Below are 23,427 nucleotides of genomic sequence, written 5' to 3'. Positions count from 1 at the left end.
GGGTTTTCCAAAAGGTCTGGGGCACTCTGCATCTTTCCATAGGTTATGCCAAATGGTCTGGAGCACCCTGTAACTTTCCATAGGGTTTTCCAAAAGATCTGGGACACCCTGCATCTTTCTGCAGGTTATGCCAAAAGGTAGATCTATTTTGAAATTCCCTAACATGATTATTCCAACCAGGCATACTACTTCTTTAATTGATTATAAGATAAATACTCTCTTCCCCTGCCCTATATAGCACTGAAACGACTGATGTGAAAAAGTCCTTGAGATTATTCTGATGCAAATTGCACTGAATAATATTGCAAGCAATTGCATCACTTGTGATTTGAGTATTCGTTAAGCAGGCATTTAAACTTATCCAGGTCAGCAAGAGTGGCCTTCCTACGTTTAGGTGTGTTCTAGGGAGGTTTATGTTATCTTTGGCAGCAGCAACTTGTGAATGAGGTATATTGGAGGTGGCCATGGCAGGATGATACCAGGACAGGTTGTCATCACTGACAGCCTTATACTTAAAGGTGTGACCAGTTATCCCAGCAAACATTTTCATGTTTTTAAAACATCCTAAAAACGACATTTCATTGTTTTCAGCACGTTTATAATTACGTTTAGAAAAGGTTTTTTGAGAACTTTTATATACAACCTTAGAACGTAAATAATTAACATTTCTAAAAACTTTTTTATAATCTTTTAATTACCTACATTAAAACGTTTAGGGTAAATTAGGGTATAATAATTTTTTAATTCATATCTGAAATAGAAAGGGAGAGAAAGAAAGAAGACATATCTGAGAAAGAAATGGACATCCTATATATGTATGTGCAAATTACAAATAAACAGGGTACAAAAAGAGAATTAAAATATTATATTTAATTAAGAATGAGTAATACAACAAAATATATGTAATAGCTCGAAATATAGACTATATCTATAACAGAATATAAAAGTAAAAATCTAAAAATCTATAAAAATTTATATATGCAATATGTGAACACAATAGATTTCGTGATCAAGCAGCCTGTGATTCATGTCATGCTGAGATCAGTCTGACGTCACAAGCAGTTATTGTTACTTAAAACTAAAACAAGTAAAATTTCCCGAGTATACATATAACATTATAGTTTTTCTATGACTAAAAATAAAAATCTATAAATCAAAAGTTTAGGACTAATTAACTAAAAATAAAAATCTACAAGTGAATGTAAACACAGTCAAGTATAATATTCACGTAGAAAGAGAAAGAAAAGATTTCTTTTTCTTTCAGAGAAAGAAAGAGAAAAAGAAAGAGAAAGAAAATAAGAGAAAGAAAGAGAAAGAAAGAAAAAGAGAAAGAAAAAGAAAGATAGAAAGAAAAAAGAAAGAGAGACAAAATGTATATTATTCAAGAGAACTTGACAATTAAGCACCTTCAAACAATTCATGATCAAGCAGGCTGTGATTCATGTCAAGCCGAGATCAGTCTGACGTCACAAGCAGTTATTGTTACTTAAAACTAAAACAAGTAAAATTTCCTGAGTATACATTATATACTATATAACATAACACTATAGTTTTTCTATGACTAAAAATACAAATTATAAATCATTTATTCAAATTATAAAGTAAAATCTTAAAGTTTAGGACTAATTAACTAAAAATATAAATCTACAAGTGAATGTAAACACAGTTAAGTATAATATTCATGTAGAAAGTGAAAGATTTTTCTTTCTTTCAGAGAAAGAAAGAAATAGAAAAAGAAAGAGAAAAAGAAAGAGAAAGAAAGAGAAAAAGAAAGAAAGAAAGAGAGAAAGAAAACAAAAGAGAAAGAAAGAAAAAGAAAGATAGAAAGAAAAAAGAGAGAAAAAATATATATTATTCAAGAGAACTTGACAATTAAGCACCTTCAAACAATTCATCGTCAAGCAGGCTGTGATTCATGTCATGCTGAGATCAGTCTGACGTTACAAGCAGTTATTGTTACTTAAAACTAAAACAAGTAAAATTTCCTGAGTATACACTATATACTATATAACACAACACTATAGTTTTTCTATGACTAAAAATACAAATTGTAAATCATTTATTCAAATGTTAGCACCATGCAAGAAGAGAGGAGACAGAACAAAATTAAGGCAAGGGGAGAGAAGACAGAATAGAAACAACAGAGAGGGGAGAGAGAAATGAAAGAACATTGAAGAGAAGGGGAAGAGAAAGACAAGATAAGAAAAAGATACAAGATAAAAACGACGCAAGTGAATTCCACAAATGTAAAAAGTAAAGGAAGAGAGAAGCTAGAAGAGACAGAAAACGAGAGGTGTTAGAAAAGAGGAGGAAAGGAGAGATAAAAAGAGACAAGAAAAACAGGAGAGAAACGTAAAAGAAATTAAAAAAAAGGGACATTTGTGAGGAGAGAAAATAAAGAGACCAGAGAAGACCATATATCAAGAGTGAGGATAAACACTTAATTGTGAATTTTCTTAGTAGACATCCTCTGCCTCTTGTTGCCCCTCTTGTATACGAATCGTACTTGCAAGTTTTCCCTGAAAAGATATTAACAAAATTAATTAATATTTATTTGTTTATATAAATTACACACACACAAATATATATATATATATATATATATATATATATATATATATATATATATATATATATATATATATATATATATATATATATATATATATATATATATGTATATATATATATATATGTATATATATATATGAGGGAAGGGGATGTTCCCTCCATGCTGGATATTATATTTACCAGGAAAGAGGAGAGATTTATCATTCAGTACCTCCCTCCCTTGGGTAAAAGTGACCATGTCTTTTTGGGACTAAAGTATGCAATGCATTATAATCTGGAAGAAAATGAGCTTGAAACAGTTGAAAAACCTGATTTGTGGAGAGGTCATAATGGGGAACTAAGATATTTCCTTAAGGAATTTGACAGAAACACTTGCTGTTAAGACATTATGACATCTTCGGACATTAGGACATCTTCGGACATTAGGACATCTTCAGAACGAGTGGATTTACAGGTCGAGAACTGGACATAAATAGGCAGGAGAGAATGGTGGAGTGAGGCGAGGTACAATACGTGGACACTGCAGAGGGCCTATTGGCCCATCCGATGCAGCAACCACACACAGGCCCAAACATTGATTGGGAGATGGCTTCTTCAATAATGAATTGTAAAAGTACCTATAACAGAAACATAATTGGATCTGCTTTGATACAGATCACACAAGAAAGTAAATTGAACATTAGCAGCGGTTTATATAACTTAGATCCATTTTTAATAGATCAATTAAAGGGCGATTTAAGTAGGATCATTGGAACACATTTGTCTCACTAATTCATTGTAAATATTTACTATTTTTATGCTATGATTATCCATGTTTGGGCCTGTGTGTGGTTCCTGCATCGAAAAAATTCTTGTTTCAATTTTCCTCCGTGGTCTGACACTGACTATCTATCTATCTATCTATATATCTATCTATATATCTATATATATATCTATATATATATATATATATATATATATATATATATATATATATATATATATATATATATATATATATATATATATATATATATATATATGTCGTACTTAGTAGCCAGAATGGACTTCTCAGCCTACTATGCAAGGCCCGATTTGCCTAATAAGCCAAGTTTTCATGAATTAATATATTTTCTCTAATTTTTTTCTTATGAAAAGATAAAGCTACCCATTTCATTATATATGAGGTCAATTTTTTTTATTGGAGGTAAAATTAACGTAGATATATGACCGAACCTAACCAACCGTACCTAACCTAACCTATCTTTATAGGTTAGGTTGCGTTAGATAGCCGAAAAAGTTAGGTTAGGTTAGGTAGGTTAGGTAATCGAAAAACAATTATTTCATGAAAACTTGGCTTATTAGGCAAATCAGGCCTTGCATTGTAGGCTGAGAAGTGTGTTCTGGCTACTAGGTACGATATATATATATATATATATATATATATATATATATATATATATATATATATATATCAGTGAGTCAGTCTGGTGTTGACAAAGGCTTTAACAAAGCCGAAACGTTCACCTCATTTCTTATTTCTCTGTGGATTTTCCGCATATATATATATATATATATATATATATATATATATATATATATATATATATATATATAAACTATATATATATATATATTTATATATATATAAATATATATATATATATATATTTATATATATATATATATATATATATATATATATATATAAACAGATAATTAGTGAAAACAAAAAAAAATTAAATTATTTTACCTTGTACCTAGATCCACCAGGCCTGTTTGGAGCATGTTTAAGTACTTCAGAAATTTGAAAGGTCACGTCTTCCACCTTAACTTGCGGATGTGCGTTGATAGATGATTCTGTAAAATTAACAGTTATTTATATAACAAATTCTGTATAACAACAATATTCTGTAAAATTAAAAGTAATTTACACATCAGATAAAACTCTCCAGAGATGGTGATACACAACATATAAAAGACAAGTTTCAGAACAAGATATGCATTTAGGAATAAGGTTTCGTACATGTAGGTAGCACATGAGAAAAAAAGTGGAAGGTGATCAAGTTTATATTAACATGTTAACGGCTTTATTGAGGCTTTGCAAGAATGAAAAAATATTACTAATATAATCTCACCGACCAATGAATTGTACGTTGTTTAAAAGTCAATTATTTACATTATTATTATTATTTAATACTAATGATATAAAAATGCATTTTGCAATCTACTATTTATGCAAGTATTAACCACAGGATCATGAAATAAACTGCAAAATACTGTAAAGGATAAACCAATTAAGTTTACATTTTCCCATAGCTAAGTCAGTCAGTTCTACAGTACTAGCAGCAGAGAACAATTATGACCAACCTCTATTAAATTAAACAATCTTAAGAGCAAGTGATAGAAATATAATCATTTATACTTAATGTACACTTAATTTGAACTTAAAATTTTAATTTTTTAGTGAATTTTAAATAAAAAAAAATTATTTAATTTTTTTGTTACTTACTTAAAATAACATTATATAGTTCTTGTTTTTCTAGAAATGCTAATTTCTTCTTTTGTCCTTTTAGGCTGTATAATGACCAAAGGCCGTTTGTTCCTATCTTCTTCATCATTCTTCGAACCGTAGTTGCACAATCAGACCCACGTACACTGGTTAAAAGCAACACCTAAAAGCAACAACAAAAATGTAGTACACTAGTAATTTTGATATATGTATGTATGTATGTATGTATGTATGTATGTATGTATGTATGTATGTATGTATGTATGTATGTATGTATGTATGTGTGTATGTATGTATGTATGTGTATGTATGTGTATGTATACATATATATATATATATATATATATATATATATATATATATATATATATATATATATATATATATATATATATATATATATATATATATATATATATATATTGGTGTATACTGGCAGCAGGTTTTCTTTCAAACATGTTTCATTGAATATGACCGCATATTCTGTATTTATTATTTTCTGGTTTAGGGCTTCTATCCCTCTAACTATTTTCTTAGCATCAGGGCTTAATTGAAATAGGAGTTCTCCAAAACTCATTTTCGTACTTTTAAGGTGAAGAAAAGAAGTGATTTACTATAGAGTGTATTACACTTATTTATATAATTTGCACAACGTTTCAAACCTCCATGGTTCATTCTCAAGTGAACAGATCTTACAATACTAGTTGATTTTATACCCGCACTGGGTCAGGTGATAATACAATGAAGGTGAAAACATGGGGGGATACATAAGGGATAAATGTGAGGTGAAACTAGTATTGTAAGATCTGTTCACTTGAGAATGAACCATGGAGGTTCGAAACGTCGTGCAAATTATATAAATAAGTGTAATACACTCTATAGTAAATCACTTCTTTTCTTCACCTTAAAAGTACGAAAATGAGTTTTGGAGAACTCCTATTTCAATTAAGCCCTGATGCTAAGAAAATAGTTAGAGGGATAGAAGCCCTAAACCAGAAAATAATAAATACAGAATATGCGGTCATATTCAATGAAACATATATATATATATATATATATATATATATATATATATATATATATATATATATATATATATATATATATATATATATATATATATATATCATAACTTATGATAAGGCATCTTATCATAAATAACATCTCAACAAAAATCACATCATTCTAGGAGGTGATTTCAATATTGACCTGGGTCTACAAAATAACCCTCTAGTTGACTATTTCCATAACAGCATGTAATCCTCTATGATAATCCCCACAATCACCAAGCACTAGACCAAAGTTCTCAAGTCAAGCCTAGCCTCGGGCCGGGCTTGGGGAGTAGAAGAACTCCCAGACCCCCATCAAGCAGATAAGTGTGTGTGTTATGAAGAGATACATCTCAACGACTAACAAAATTAGCAAGAGAAATATAGTCGTTGAAATGTAAGCCTCATCCTAACCATACACTCAAGACCTTGAGAAAGCACTCAGGAGAGTGTGAAAGACTCTGTGTTAATATTACATAATTTACAAATACGTAAGTGTTATATTTTATCCTATCCTATATAAACAAGATTATATCATTATTCTTATTATTTAGCAATTTTATCTTTTCTGCATGAACTATCAAAAAAATTTAATTAGAAAATTAGCAAATATCTGTAATATTTAAGATGAAAAATTGAAGGAAACATTACTGTTAAAATACCACTTACAAATTTTGTTCTGAAACTCGATTCCGCTAACTTCCTATTGAGAACATTAAGATCACCTTCTGCAGCAATAGGATTTGGTATTAGATCTTCTATGATCTTGTCTGTTTCTTTTGTAGTCAAAGTTGCTTTCAATATCTTCACATCACTTTTCAGTTCATTCACATCACTTTTCAGTTCATTCACTTCAGTGTATATGGCCTGCAACATGTTACCTGGAAATTTATACAGTATATAGAAAGTGTACATGCTATTATATTACATATCTTGAATGTACATTTAAAATAAAAGCATTATAAAGTATATTTTAAAATAACTGACACTGAGAAAGCACCCAAAAAGTAGGCTATGACTGATGTGATAGATAATGGGATAATTTCTTAGTAATTATGAAACTGCTTATATAATTGGAAGCAAATTCAGCAATCTAACCTGCTCAGTTTGCAGTCTACTTGAACATGAAACTTATGCCTATCACCCATAGGGTACATATAGGTTATAGGCTACATAATAAATTAATTAAACTTTCAAAACTTACTCATATTCTGCATCATTTCTTTCAAACTCCCATCGTTCTTGTCTGGTGACTTTGGGTCGAATAAATTCCTTGACCTTGGAGTCCTAACGACTGAAGTACTTGGCGTGACCAGCTCATTGTCTTTAAGATTGCAAGATTTAGCTATTAAAATCTAACTACTGTACTGTATAATCAACAAATTTCATGAGCTTTTACTACTGCATACTAATATTATAAGTTATACTATATGTCTACATCACATTTAAACTACCCAACATCAGAAAGAGGGTGAGCCAACATCAGAGAGGGGGGGGGGGTTATCATGGGAGAGAGGAGGGCCAACATGAGAAGAGAAGAAAAAAGAAAAGAAAGAAATAAATAAAGAAAAAGAAAGATAGAGAGACATACAGAGACAGACAGACACATACACACAGAATAAGAAGAGGTGACAGAACAAAATTAACAAAACAAATTTCAACATGAGAAAAGGGAGGTCAACATGAGAGAGAGAATGAGGGTCAACATGAGAGAGTGGGTCAACATGATATATATTTTAAATAATTACTTATTACCTTCATGAAGAAATACTGATGGCGTCAACGGTGTATTGTGAAGTGTAGTCTTCACTGGAGACTGCTTTTGTAGGACTGTTCTATTAGCTGAAAAGTAGTTATGTTTATTTCAAACACTCGTTAACCAAATAATATTTTTAAGACTTTAATATAGTTTGAACTAACATGAGAGAGGTGGGGGTCAACATGAAATACACATTTTAAAAATTAACTTATTACCTTCATGAGGAAATACTGATGGCGTTGAAGGTGTATTGTGAAGTGTAGTCTTCACTGGAGACGGCTTTTGTAGGACTGTTCTATTAGCTGAAAAGGAGTTAATTAACTTAAGGTAAGGGACAAATTAACACGTAAGGTAAAGGTAAGATAAAGGACAAATTAACACGTAAGGGACAAACAAAAAGAAAAGTAATAACAAACCTGCTTGTTTCTAGTGACTAGATCAAAGGAAAACCAAAATTTCCCTGAACTGTGACAAGTGAAAAGCACCTGCTAGACAAAGTGGGAAAAGTTCACTAGACCCCATATGCACATAAAAGAATAATATACTTAATATTAAACAATTAGAAATAAACACATATTTCTATACAGAAATTCCAGATAAGCATAAAAATTACTCAAAGCTTCTAGTACTTCCAGAAGGAATTAAACAAAACAAAAAAAAAACAAACAAACAGCAAGAACTAAGTTTAGAGCAGTTTTTAGTTTTTTTTAAACCAAAAGCATAAATAACCAAAGGAAGCATGGTTAAATATCAATTTAGAACTTTTAATGTTATTTACTACTAATCCTTACATTCACTTAATATACCAGAATAATATGGTATTTGCGGAGGACTTATTTCTTTTGAAGGTGTATTCTCATATGAAGATGGCGAACACTTCTTCTTGGATTGAGACGAGTGATGATTGCCTGAAATTATTTAAATTGTTTAATGTATTGAATGGCATTTTTCAAGTTGCAAATTTTTTTTAAATTACTGTAGTAGGTTATCAATGCTTACGTTTGTTATTCTCGGAATTCTCTTCTTCATATTTGAAGCATGGTTTCCTTTTTCGTTGTCGAGGATAGCCCATATCGTCTTCAGTTTCGACATTTGAAGTGTCTTCCGCAGCTAAGCATCTTCGTTTTGCAACGTCAAAATCATCTGTAATAATTGAATATAATTAGTAATATATCAGCGAGATATATATTTATCGTTACCTAGTAGAGTAGTGAACACTAAGAAATAACTTAAATCAGCTTCCTAAAGAGATGTTTAATAAAACGACGTACATGATTTGGAACTTATAACTGGGGCACAAAAGTCTTAAGTAGCTATGAGGAAACCCATCTTGTGATTAAAATATAATTATAATGCTGTTTTTGTCTGCAGTGTTAAAGTTATGGTGAATGAATGAATAGGTGTCTTGTATCTTAAATCTTAATAATTATAAATTTAATACCTACCAGTTGTTGATAGGATTGTTGATACGACATGCACTCGCCAATTTGTCGTGTCTGGCTTTTCGTGCTTTTGGGCACTAACTGTATGCCTGCTCCGTGGCCACCAGCACAATATGGTTTCCTGAAAAGTCAAAATAAACTGTTACATGCTAATTTTAGCACTAATTTGGAATATTTTTAAAGCAACTCAATATATGCAATTTTTTAGTTTCAAAGTAATGCTTACATCATCAGATTTTTCAATCCAGGTTGTGGAGATGATACCCACACTACGATCATTGAAGCCTACCACTGCATACCGCTTTTCAGATGTCATCTACAAAATTGAAAAATCTTATTAAGGGTTGTTCTCCCCAAAAAAAGAAATTAGCATAAAGTTGGTAATAGATTTACTTGATTATGTCAATCATAGATTAGCCACATTTGTAAATGATTTTCGGTTGGTATAAACAGTAGCTGCCATGTATGGACTAAAAGGCTTAATACAGTTTTATCTCTTAATGTGCTCTCAAAATATTAATAATTTTCATGAAATACAGGGTAATGGGATTTTTAAACAGGTAAATATTGGTCAAAAGATAATAGCTTTAATAAAAAACAAAATTGTGAATCTCATTAACTTACAATATTAGTTCAAACTATTATTAAAGCATGGATACAGTATTTAAATACGTACTTGTCATAAGTCATGTAGTATTGACAGAAAAGTATTTGCGCTTTCTGTCTCGATCATCATACCTGTGCGGTTTAGTTTTCTTGCTGGAATCACCTTCATGGATGAATTCCTAGTAAGAACCTTAAATGCTCCAATTAATTTGGAGTTACAAGGTTTCTCAAAGAGAGGTATACTTCTCGAATATACCCTGCAAAGGAACATGCTGTCTCCATTTTCATCGGTGTCACTGACAGTGTCCAAAACTTGGCAGCAAGTTTCATTATTCAGCAAATAGGCATTGTTTGGTGCCTTGGTATATATTTTATGTTCTGTATTTGGTGTATAAATCCTTTGAGCATGCTGCATCTCTTTCAGCCTCTTTGCAATTTGAACAAGAGGGTTTTTACTTGATCGAACCATATTCTTAACCTGCTGCAGGTAATTTTCAAATGGAAATGCTGAACATCTGTCCAAACTACCAAACTCTTTGGCATCAGAGGATATGTGTGTTAGGCAGTGTACATTGTACACTAAAAAATCCTTACCATACAGCTCACGAGCCTTTAACACAAAGTACAGCAAAAGATCATGTGCATATTGGCTGTAATTTAACTGAATCAATTTAGGTGATACAAGAATAGAAATGGCTACACTCAGAGTCAGGAAATGGTCATACAATTCTTTGGGTAAGATTCCCTTCAGTACAATCTTACCGGTGTAGAGAAGGAGTTGCCTGTATTCAGTCGCTTTCCATCTATCAACCTCTGAAAGACTTCGAGGTTTACGTGCAAAGTGCATAGGCACAAATTTTGTTAGTTGAATTAGACGCTGACTAATTTCATCAACTTGGCGAGCACATAATTTTACGTTTTTATTTCGTATCCAGGCAAGAAGTAACCTTTTCATAACCCCAAGACATATCTGATGCATATAGTCTATGGGAAAAGTACTCACCATATTTATATTTAAGTCACAGAATGGTGATCTGCCATGGTGATGTTGAGAATTAGATTGATTACGAAAATCTTCATCTGTTCTGAGTTGTAAATTTTTCACTTGTTGATAAGTCATTCTTCCATTCCAAACACCCTCTTGGGTACATCTATCACACCCAAAGTAGCCAGAGTGGAGTTTGATTGCCTTCACCATTGCTTTTGCTGGGGCATCACATATGACTCCTTTTAGTTTTACTGGCAATGTTTTGTCATCATTTTTAAATCCATAGTGCATAATTTTTTTCAAATCCTGAATGAATTCATTTAAAAAATCTAAATCACTAGGATTTAGAGCTTCCGTATGTGAGGACTACTGGGAAAACTCTTATAGGTTTGACATTATTGATAGCACAAAGAACAGGCCATAAACTTTCATTTTTACTTCTAAATATTGGCAAACCATCAATGTTGCAAATTAAAGATATTTCTGCCAAATCTCTTATTGTTGATTTAGGATACAGCCTTAAAGTTTTCAACATTTCCTCCTCTAACCCCAAGTAGATATACATCATGCCTGATTTAGTCTCAGTAGGTATATGTTTAACTGTATTCAGTAACGAACGAGCTGTTTTTGGCAAGTCAGCATGTCCCTGTTTTCTCAATTTTTTTAATAAATTATCAATGGCATTGTGTGTTATGCCATATTTATTAACCCATACTAACAATACATCTGATAATGATTTATCATCCTCATCACCACTGCTCTCTGACTCTGATGATATTGGGTCATGCTCATCAATCATGTCCCAAGTCCAATCTCTCTCTCTCTGACTTTCAAGAGATGATGCATCTTCATTGGCTCCACAACCAATATTAGGTTCTGAATTAGATGACAAAGCAGCATGGTCATCGTCTATGCTGTTTGTTGTAACATTGGCCAAAGGATCCTGATTCAACAACTGAATCTCAACCTCATCACTATTTTCATTTTTGCCATGCTGGGACGCCTGTTCTTTTAGGCGTCGCTTTTTGGCCCGTGACATACGCTGCCATCTTGTGTGGTATTCTCTTCTTTTTTCTATAATGTGTGCATACATTCTGAAGGAGAAAGGCCAAGTGCTACATTACCAATTACTATTACAAGATTATTAGTAAAGTACTGTACTGCAAAAAGCAAATAAAATGGGGTAAACTAAACTTTGAAAACAAATAATAATTAAAACAGGTAAATTAGTAAAATAACAAAGGCTTAAGCAGACATGACTCTGCTTAAGCCATGTAAAGCAGACAGATAAGATGGCAATATATAAGGGGAAAAAATTAAAAAGCTTGGATATAAAACTAATTGAGATCAAAAGCATAAATTACTAAAGTAGGGGAAAAAATAACAAATGACTTCATAAAAAAATTATCCAATTGCCAACAGCAACTTGGTAGTACGAGTCTAAGAAACAAACAAAATTTAAATGCTGTTATCTGCAATGAAACAATACATACTATTGCACGTACCGAAACATTGATGAATGTAAAAAATAGAGAACTATTTGCTGAATGTCCCATAAATGGATTTAAACTATTTTACACAAAGAGGGGGGAGAAGCCATGTATGTTAGGGAATATTTGAAATGTAGTCTCGAAAAGTACACAACTGTGATAGGAAAATTAGGTCACATGGAGGAGTGGGTCTGTATACTATGGAAGACCTTGTATGCTCGGAGCTCCTTAACATTACAAATGAGGTGGTAGAGGTATTGGGATTAAAAATAGAGAAAATAAATTTAGTGATTATTCTAATATACAAACCGCCAGATGCAACGGCCGAGGAATTCACAGAACAGATAAACAAAATGGAGAACTCGATACCTCATATTATCTTCCTAGGTGACTTCAACTTGCCTAGTCTAAGATGGAGAATAGCAAACAATAATATTATACCAGGAAATTTATCGAGACCTAACCACTCAGCTTCCTGGCAATACGTTAGTAATGAATAAATATGATATATTTACTCATTATAATGTTGGTGCTGAATGTACAACACGAAAAAACATAATTTTAATCTGAAAAAGTATCTTTTTATAAAGAAATTAGACGAAAATAAAGAGCTGGTGACGCCAAATCAAGTCGACGATCCAAGCGTCGGTTAGGTTAAGTTAGGTCAACCTAACCTAACATATTATATTTATTCATTACTAACGTATTGCCAGGAAGCTTTGTGAAGCTTGTGTAGCTTGTGGTAGCTTGTGGTAATTAGACGGACCCTCATTTTAACAGAAACTTGGCTAAGTAAAGACTATACCCAACTCTACAACTTAGCTGGTTATAAAGGCATTCATAATTGCAGGCCTAGTAAAAAAGGAGGTGTTATACCAAAACAGATGCAGAACTAGGAAACAGGATTTCTTCAACAGAAATTTTGAAATTGTTCACAATTTTTGTTAGACCAAAGTTGGAGTATGCAGCAGTTGTATGGTGCCCATATCTTAAGAAGCATATCAACAAACTGGAAACGGTGCAGAGACATGCCACTAACTGGCATTAACTAAATGCCAAAAAATATGCCAAATATACTACATAAATATACATACTACACATGCACAATAATTGTCCTGGGTCCAATGTCCTGGGACCTCTGATATTCATAATATATATATATATATATATATATATATATATATATATATATATATATATATATATATATATATATATATATATAGGGCCATCAACACACCTCCAGCTAGGGCCACCAACACACCTCCAGGGCCATCAACACGCCTCCAGGGCCATCAACACAACACCACCATCAACACACCTCCAGCCAGGGCCACCAACACACCTCCAGGGCCACCAACACACCTCCAGGGCCATCAACACGCCTCCAGGGCCATCAACACAACACCACCATCAACACACCTCCAGCCAGGGCCACCAACACACCTCCAGGGCCATCAACACGCCTCCAGGGCCACCAACACACCTCCAGGGCCATCAACACACCTCCAGGGCCACCAACACACCTCCAGGGCCACCAACACACCTCCAGGGCCACCAACACACCTCCAGGGCCACCAACACACCTCCAGGGCCACCAACACACCTCCAGGGCCACCAACACACCTCCAGGGCCACCAACACACCTCCAGGGCCACCAACACACCTCCAGGGCCACCAACACGCCTCCAGGGCCATCAACACACCTCCAGGGCCACCAACACACCTCCAGGGCCACCAACACACCTCCAGGGCCATCAACACGCCTCCAGGGCCACCAACACACCTCCAGGGCCATCAACACACCTCCAGGGCCACCAACACACCTCCAGGGCCACCAACACACCTCCAGGGCCACCAACACACCTCCAGGGCCATCAACACACCTCCAGGGCCACCAACACACCTCCAGGGCCACCAACACACCTCCAGGGCCACCAACACACCTCCAGGGCCACCAACACACCTCCAGGGCCACCAACACACCTCCAGGGCCACCAACACACCTCCAGGGCCACCAACACGCCTCCAGGGCCATCAACACACCTCCAGGGCCACCAACACACCTCCAGGGCCATCAACACACCTCCAGGGCCACCAACACACCTCCAGGGCCATCAACACACCTCCAGGGCCACCAACACACCTCCAGGGCCACCAACACACCTCCAGGGCCACCAACACACCTCCAGGGCCACCAACACACCTCCAGGGCCACCAACACACCTCCAGGGCCACCAACACACCTCCAGAGCCACCAACACACCTCCAGGGCCATCAACACGCCTCCAGAGCCATCAACACACCTCCAGGGCCACCAACACACCTCCAGGGCCACCAACACACCTCCAGGGCCACCAACACACCTCCAGGGCCACCAACACACCTCCAGGGCCATCAACTCAACACCACCATCAACACACCTCCAGCCAGGGCCATCAACACAACACCACCATCAACACACCTCCAGCCAGGGCCATCAACACAACACCACCATCAACACACCTCCAGCCAGGGCCATCAACACAACACCACCATCAACACACCTCCAGCCAGGGCCATCAACACAACACCACCATCAACACACCTCCAGCCAGGGCCATCAACACAACACCACCATCAACACACCTCCAGCCAGGGCCATCAACACAACACCACCATCAACACACCATCCAGCCTACCACCACAAGCTTATATATATACTACACATGTCTAAGAGGAAATAAAAGCAAACAGTTACCTTAACTATTGAAGATGCAGCAGGATTTTGTGGATAAGCCAGCAGCAGTCCCTCTCGACACGGTTTTAAAATGGCGGCGACTACCACAACATGCAACGAGCCTAAAGAATGTCCAGCGCTAGCATTATCTAAACGCTATTATATATTATCAAGCAATACGGAAATCTAAAATAAAAAAAATGATACAAATAATTGTATTAAATATTTATTTGCAATTACAATACCTCGGGAATATATTTTTGCGTTAGCAAAACATATTAAGTTCGTATTTAGTTTAACTCATTTAAATTCTTTACAAATAATAACCTGATTTTACCTGATGGCCACTAACATTAATGTTTTATGTTGATACATTTCATACCCTTATTATTTCAATTTCTTTCTTTATTATGCACCCCATACCCATCCCGTGGGCGGTGGTGTAAAGGATTACAGAGGCACATAATGGGTTCAGGAACTGAACTCTCTAGTTTGTTTAGCTAAGCAAATAACAATTTTTGACGCTAGTTACAAAATTATTAATGTTATATATGTACACACTCTCATACATACATGTACATATATATATATATATACGTATACATATATACATACACATACATATTTATAATCACCCACACAAATACACACATCAATAATCTCTGTGTCACTTATTTTATACATGTTCTTGTAGAACATTCTATTGCGAACACATTGGGCGCTGCCCAATAAACTCGCCCCTCGGGGCAAAATTATTTTTTTTTTTAATCTTGGTGGAACATAAAATGGCCGCCTGTGTTTTTGCTGTCGTCAGATGGCGCTGTGACGTCACAGGTGAGGGAAGCACGTACTGCGCATTAATGCCTCGATCCCTCGTTATTTATTTATTTTATTTATTTATATATATACAAGAACGTACATTGGGGGTTAAGAGACAACATAGAGCTTAATTGAATTATAATCTTGTAAAACCACTAGCTTGCATATAGCGTTTCGGGCAAGTCCCTTAAACTAATCTTTGAGCAAATTCTTAAACAGAGTTTTAGAGAAATAATTAAATGTAAAATTGATAAAAAGTGTTTAACAGGTACATTACAGCTTTACTTTACAAGTACAGATGATTTTAAGTAGGATAATTACAGTAAAATTGTCAAAAAATTGTTTACAGGTGCGATGCAAGAATTTTCGACACAAAAGCAGATCAGAACAATACACAATAATGAACAAGGAATCCTAATGTACAATTAGGAAAACATCTCAGGGTTATACATTGGATTACTGAAGCACAATATGAGGATCATTACAAATAGTAATGCAGTAGAATATGCACTCATATTCTATTATTAAGTTAATATTAAGTTCCTTCCTCATGTTAAGTATCTTTGTGGTACTATAGGGACATCCAAGGATTATCTTCAAGGCTTCGTTCTGCAAGTTTTCAAGCCCTTTAAGCTTTCTTTCAGTCATCAAGGCAAGCAGAGATGCAACATAATCCACTACCTCCTTTATGAACTGGCGTTACTCTTGCGTTTTTAAGGATATCAGGGAAGGTATGACACTCAAGGGATTTGTTGAACAGCAGAGCTATAGGTGGCGCAAGGGCATGGGAGGCGCTCTTGTATACAATGGATGGGATTTCACTGATGTTCCCAGCTTTGGTTTTTAGTGAGTGTATGATGGACACAACATCTGACGGGCTGACTGGTGAGAGGAGAAGAGAGTTTGGATAGCTGCCTGAGAGATATGTGTTGATATGTGTCTGAGTCTGTGGGATTTTACTTGCAAGGTTAGCACCAATCGATGAAAAGAAGCTATTAAATTCATTCGCCATTTCTAAGTCAGATGACAGTGTAAGGCCATCCTTAGAGAGTGTTATCTGGTTGTGGGAGTGTTGTTTAGTTCCCAGGATGTTAGAGATGGTATTCCATGTGCTTTTCATGTTGCCTTTTGCTTCTTTGAATCTAGTCTCATAGTATGAAAGTTTTGCTTTTCTTATGATACTGGTAAGCACTGACGAGTACCTTTTAACTACTTCCATTGGAATTAGGCCACTCCTAAATTTCTTTTCGTATTCATGTTTTTTGTTGATTGATTTAATTATGCCACTTGTGAGCCACGGGTTATTTTTTCTTTTATCAGTTACTTGTTTGGTAAGGAGGGGACAGTGAGTGTTGTAGAGGCTTAGAGTTTTGTAGAGAAAGAGGTTAGTTGATGAGTTTATATCCTGTGAATTATTAAATTCAGATTCCCAGTTAATATTGTGAAGTGCATTAGAGAGATTGCCTAAAGCTGATTCACTATGTAGCCTGAATGAAAGTTTTTTGGTTTCTGGTGGTGATGTGTCAATGTTTGCTATGAGGAAAGTAGGATAGTGGTCAGTTGTTCTGTCATAAATTACCCCAGATGTAAGGGGAGCTGTTATATTAGTCCATAGGTGATCCAGGGTAGTGGCAGATGTTTGAGTGACTCGGGTGGGCTTGGTGATTGTGGGGATTAGCATACAGGAGTGCATGCTGTTACAGAAATAGTCAACTTGAGGGTTGTTTTCAACATTCAATAAAGAAATTCTGGAGGGCTTCTGTGCAAGGGTTAGGATGAGCTAGCCTAAGCATTTTTATACCAATTTGACAGTTATTTTCAGTAACACGATAAACAACGCTCGGAATATTAAGTTCCTTTCTCATATTAAGTATCTTTGTGGTACGAGGGCACCCAAGGATTATCCTCACGGCTTCGTTCTGCAATTTTTCAAGCCCTCCAAGCTTTCTTTCAGGATGCCTTAAAGTTAGTTTAGTTCATTTATTATGCACCCCATACCCATCTTGTGGGCAGTAGTGGAAAGGGTTGCAGAGGCACATAATGGGCTCAGGGACTGAACCCCACAATTCATTTAGCTAAGCAAGTTACAATCTTGATGAGCTAGTTACAAAATTCAGTATAAGTCGTCACATCAACAATGGGTTCGAGATCGATCACAAGTACAGTTTCTAAATTAAGCAACTGACATATGTGGAGAGCTAGTGTCACAATTGATATGTTTGTCCTGCACACCGTCTCCCCATCCAGTGGGCAGCGGTGGATAGGTTACAATCACTTTGTTACTACTTACAGTTAGCAAACTGGGGATATTTGGCTAAAATTTCTGGTACCAGATAATTTTGAATGAAATATTGACACATCGTTGGTACATTGGTTATAAAATTGTCTCTGAATTCACTATCACATAGTGACGGAGGGTGTGCGAATAATTTTGTTGACAGTTAACATTTGGTCAGGTCTACATCGGCAGATAATGAGAATTCCCAGAAATACTTGTAACCGAGTCTAAGCCGAGCAGTAGTAACATCTAGAAGTCTGCTGATTTTATTGGATGAACCATAGATGTGTCGCTCCTCTTGCATAATAGTATTGAACGAAAGTTAATCTCCCCAAACAATTTCGCGTTTTGGGCAAGTTACCCCTCCACTCTCTCCATTTTTTTTTGGACATTCCCTGGTAGTGTGCGGAAATACTGAAAAGTGTATACTCTTTTCAACTTTGTCACCTTAATTCTCGTCCTATGTCTTTCATTTTGGTATCAATGCGTTCGCAATAGAATTCCCAACAGAACTATGTGCATATAATGTCAAAGACAGCAGCGCGCTCCACCCGCCGACAAGATGAATGTAGGCCAAGGGTACCAGAAAAAGAAAGCTGAGCGTGATAATACTGAAAAGTGTATACCCTTTTTCAACTTTGTTACCTCAATTCTCATCCTAGGTTTTTCAATTTAGCATCAATGTGTTCGCAATAGAATTCTCTACAGGACTAAAGGCATATAAACTCCAAAAGCCCGGCTTACCATCCGCAACAAACAGAGTAAGCGAGAGCGTGTTACCAGGGAGCGCACAAGAGCGATAAAATGTATACACTCTTTTCATTCTGGTCACCTCAATTGTCATCCTAGGTCTTTCATTTTGGTATCAATGTGTTCGCAATAGAATTTCCAACCGGAATTTATGCATGAAATGTCAAAAACAGCAGCGTGCTCCACCCGCTGACGTGATGAAAGCACGGCGGACCATCCACACAAAACAGAGAAAGTGAGAGAAAGTAACCTGGGAGCACTCTAGTGCAATGTAATGTGAACACTCTTTTCACTTTGGTTACCTCAATTCTCGTCATATGTCTTTCATTTTGGTATCAATGTGTTCGCAATTGTATCTGCTGGCATTTTACCCTTTGCTTGGATCTGAAGGGTTTTAGGCTCACCACGATGCAATCTGATAGTACCACACGTGTATATACCTATCTTCAAGCAGCAATTCACTCATTCAAACCGACTTATAATAGTTATCCATATATAAATGGTAATCTTTGTTCTACCTGTTAACCTGTCATATGAAGAAAGATTGTCAAAGCTTATATTACATTCTCTAGAAAAGCAAAGAATTAGGAGTGACATATGGTAGAGGTGCACAATGGGATGAATGGCCATAACAAAGGGGACATTAATGGGGTATTAAAAGTAGCAACACAAGACAGAACTCGAAACAAAGTGTAAAAATTGGAAAAAATTAGATTTAGGAAAGAACTGCATGAGTAAATACACTGGGTTTGTACCTTAAGGTTCATGTATGCAATATTACAGAGTTCCAGTTAACTCCCATGCATGCAATTAATTTATGTTATGTTTATGTTTTTTTATGTTAAAATGTTTTTGTTGATTTGTTTGTATATTTTCATAAGTAAAGCATGCTTACCGTCTTATTCCAAGTTTTATGATAACTTTACAATGTTTAAAACATAAAGTTCAATATATATTCTGGTTTTCATACGGGAATTATACGTTAATATAACATCATAATAACGTAATGATGTCGTGTAAATAACGTTATACTGACGTCATATAAATAAATAAATAAATAAATAAATATGTTTATTCAGGTAAGGTACATACATACAAGTGATGTTACATTAATGGATTGATATATAGATAGAGCTAGTACATACAATGCCTAAAGCCACTATTACGCAATGCGTTTCGGGCAAGAAAAACATTAATATCTAGAACTTAATACTAATTGAGCATAAAGAATAAAAAGTGTTGAAAACAAATACAAATAAAGATAAAAAAAAAGGGGGAACATGACTGAAAAAGCAGCACAAATACAATAGGTTGACAAACAGTGTTGATTAAAAAAAAAAATAATAATAATAATAAAATAAAAAAACAGACATGGGTTGACATTTAGGGGTAAGGTAGGTTACAGGGAATTTATTAGGTATTGTTTAGTTTTTATCTTAAACTGGTTGAGAGAGGTACAGTCTTTAACATGGTTGGGAAGGTCATTCCACATTCTGGGTCCCTTGATTTGTAGAGCATTTCTAGTTTGATTAAGTCGTACTCTAGGAATATCAAAACTGTATTTATTCCTGGTGTGGTGCTCATGGGTTCTGTTACAACCTTCAATGAAGCTTTTGAGGTCAGGATTGGCATTACAGTTCAGCGTTTTATATATGTATAATACACAAGAGAGAATGTGCAGTGACTTAATATCTAACATATTCAGAGATTTGAGTAAGGGTACCGAGTGATGTCTGGGGCCAGAGTTGGTTATTGTCCTAATAGCAGCTTTGTGTTGGGTAATGAGAGGACGTAAATGATTTTGGGTAGTAGAACCCCAAGCACAAATACCATAGTTGAGGTATGGATAGATGAGGGAGTAATAGAGAGTAACCAGGGCAGGGCGGGGTACATAATATCTGATCTTAGAAAGAATGCCAACAGTTTTTGAAACTTTTTTTGATATATTTAGAATGTGACCCTGGAAATTCAGCTTGTGGTCGATGAGAACGCCAAGGAATTTGCCATCTAATTTGTTACAAATTTGGGTATTGTTTATTTTGAGATTTATCTGATTAGAGGATTTATTGCCAAACAGAATATAAAACGTTTTGTCAATGTTAAGGGTGAGTTTGTTGGCAGTTAGCCAAAGATGGACTTTCTCTAGCTCAGTATTTACTGTGGCATTTAGAGCAAGGGGGTCAGGACTGGAGTAAATGAAGGTTGTGTCGTCAGCAAATAGAATTGGTTTGAGGTGTTGGGAGGCATTTGGAAGGTCATTAATGTAGATGAGAAAGAGGAGAGGGCCAAGTATGCTGCCCTGAGGAACACCAATGTTGATGGGTAGGGTGGGAGAAATTGTATTATTCACAGAAACATACTGGAGCCTGTCAGTAAGATAAGATTTGAGGTATTGCAGGGAGTGTCCTCTGACTCCATAATGATGTAATTTAAGAAGAAGGTTTTGATGGTTGACAGTGTCAAAAGCCTTACGCAGGTCCACAAATAACCCAACAGGAAACTCCTTTTTATCAAGAGCTGCGTGAATTACGTTAATCATACTAATAAGTGCATCGTTAGTGCTTTTTTTGGGTCTGAAGCCATATTGACAAGAGCTAAGTATATTGTGTTTGGCTAGAAAAGAGTAAAGCTGCTTGTAGATTAGCTTTTCGAATATTTTTGACAAGTTAGGCAGGATTGATATAGGTCTATAGTTGTTAACATCAGTGAGATCACCACATTTGTAGACAGGGGTTACTCTTGCTTTTTTTAGAATGTCAGGAAAGGTTTGGAGTTCAAGTGACTTGTTGAAGAGCAATGCAATAGCAGGGGCTAGAGATCTGGAGGCTTTTTTGTAAATTAAAGTTGGTATCTCCTCGAGGGCACTAGACTTGGTTTTAAGGGAAAGGATTATTTCATTGACATCAGTGGAACTAGTAGGCTTTAGGTACAGAGACTGTGGATAGTTACCTGTAAGATAGTCCTTAACATCAGTACAGGAAGATGGAATATCATTTGCAAGGGATGACCCAATGGAAGAGAAGAACCTATTGAACTCAATAGCAGAATCAGAGGCTGAAAGCTGACCAACGTTATTGGACAGGAGTGTTGGTTTGTTATTTAAAATCTTCTTTGATCCCAATATTTGTGAAATTGTGCTCCAAGTTTTTTTAATGTTGCTCTTTATTTGGGTAAATTTATCTTCATAGTATTTAGTTTTGGCTCGTCTAATTATTTTAGATAGCAATAACGAGTAATTCTTTGAGAATTCTTTGGAGACTGTTCCTAGCCTATACTTCTTCTCAAGGTCGTGTTTTTTGTTAATGGATTTAAGTATTCCCTTTGTAAGCCAAGGATTGTTAAGTCTTTTGCTTGTGACTTGTTTTGTAAGCATAGGACAGTGGGTGTTATAAAGGCTAAGAGTTGTTTGTAGAAAAGATTTCACTGCTAGGTTGATGTCCCCTATGTTACCTAACGCGGACTCCCAGTTGACATTATCAGCAGCAGTTATAAAATTGTTTATAGCAGTTTCATTGTGCAGCCTAAAGCTTAACTCCCTTGTCTCTAGAGGTGGTTTGCTAATGTTAGTTAAGAGAAATGTGGGGTAATGGTCTGTAGTGCTATCGGTGATTATACCTGAAGTAAGCGGAGAGGTTATGTTGGTCCAGATGTGATCTAGAGTCGTAGCAGTACTATCAGTGATTCATGCAATTAATGGTTAAATTAATAAATAAATAATAAATAAATAAATAAATGCAATTAAAGTCCCCTGCGATAATTAGATGGTTTTTGTTCAATCTGTTATCTAGTATTAGATTTCTAAGGTTTGAGTTGAATTCAGACACATCAGTGTTAGGAATTCTATAGACTGCACCCACAGACAGGACAGACTCGGCACCCTTGACTCTGAAACTGGCGAAGATATACTCCCCACAGCAGTCTCTAGTTCTAATTATTTTTAAGCATGTTAGTTCTTGGTGGTAGTAAAGAGCAGTGCCCCCACCTCTCTGCATTTGACGACAGTTGTGAATTGCCGAGTAGTTAGGCATGTTAAAGAGTTGAGTATTATCCTCTTTCAACCACGTTTCAGTAAGTATAATAAAAGAGAATTTGTTGTCAATAGTTTCAATCAAGGCACTAACATCATCGAAGTGTTTACCTAGGGATCTAACGTTCAAGTTGATTACAGAGATATTGAGATTATCTGTTAATACATTGTTTACATCATGTGCTGTAAAATATCTGCAATTTTGATCATTGAAGTGATGATTGTCATAGATAGTGGATAAGAGGTTTAGTTCTGGGTCTATACTTGTCTGCATAAAAAGGCTGATTGCAGGAAAACAAGGTAAGAATGGCAAATTACAAAATAGAAAACAAAGAAAAAAAGCAGATTAAAAATTCTAAAGTAAAAGAAACTTAATGGTAATTTTAAGTAAAAAGAAAAAAAACTTAATGGGAACTAGGAATGTAAAAAATTAACTAG

The 23,427-nt window shown here is 35.3% G+C and overlaps 3 protein-coding genes across 3 annotated transcripts in view; 1 reads left to right on the top strand and 2 right to left on the bottom strand.

The window, feature by feature from the left end:
• The window catches only part of LOC138372359 (uncharacterized), a 279,911-nt gene that overhangs the window by 228,981 nt on the left and 27,503 nt on the right, over positions 1–23,427 (top strand). The gene's annotated exons all lie outside the window — the stretch shown is intronic.
• On the bottom strand, positions 1,975–8,483 carry LOC138372200 (uncharacterized). Its single transcript, XM_069337518.1, has 5 exons — positions 7,316–8,483; positions 6,781–6,992; positions 5,063–5,225; positions 4,304–4,410; positions 1,975–2,519 (listed from the first exon to the last, which is right to left on the bottom strand). The coding sequence occupies exons 1-5, from the start codon at positions 7,329–7,331 to the stop codon at positions 2,457–2,459; spliced, it is 561 nt and encodes a 186-aa protein (XP_069193619.1). The 5' UTR covers positions 7,332–8,483; the 3' UTR covers positions 1,975–2,456.
• Positions 8,775–9,886, bottom strand: LOC138372199 (uncharacterized). Its single transcript, XM_069337517.1, has 3 exons — positions 9,539–9,886; positions 9,316–9,433; positions 8,775–9,013 (listed from the first exon to the last, which is right to left on the bottom strand). The coding sequence occupies exons 1-3, from the start codon at positions 9,626–9,628 to the stop codon at positions 8,859–8,861; spliced, it is 363 nt and encodes a 120-aa protein (XP_069193618.1). The 5' UTR covers positions 9,629–9,886; the 3' UTR covers positions 8,775–8,858.

Source organism: Procambarus clarkii, chromosome 38 (genome assembly GCF_040958095.1).
Source record: "Procambarus clarkii isolate CNS0578487 chromosome 38, FALCON_Pclarkii_2.0, whole genome shotgun sequence".
Lineage (NCBI taxonomy): Eukaryota > Metazoa > Arthropoda > Malacostraca > Decapoda > Cambaridae > Procambarus > Procambarus clarkii.
This window is presented reverse-complemented; position numbering and strand designations above follow the sequence as displayed.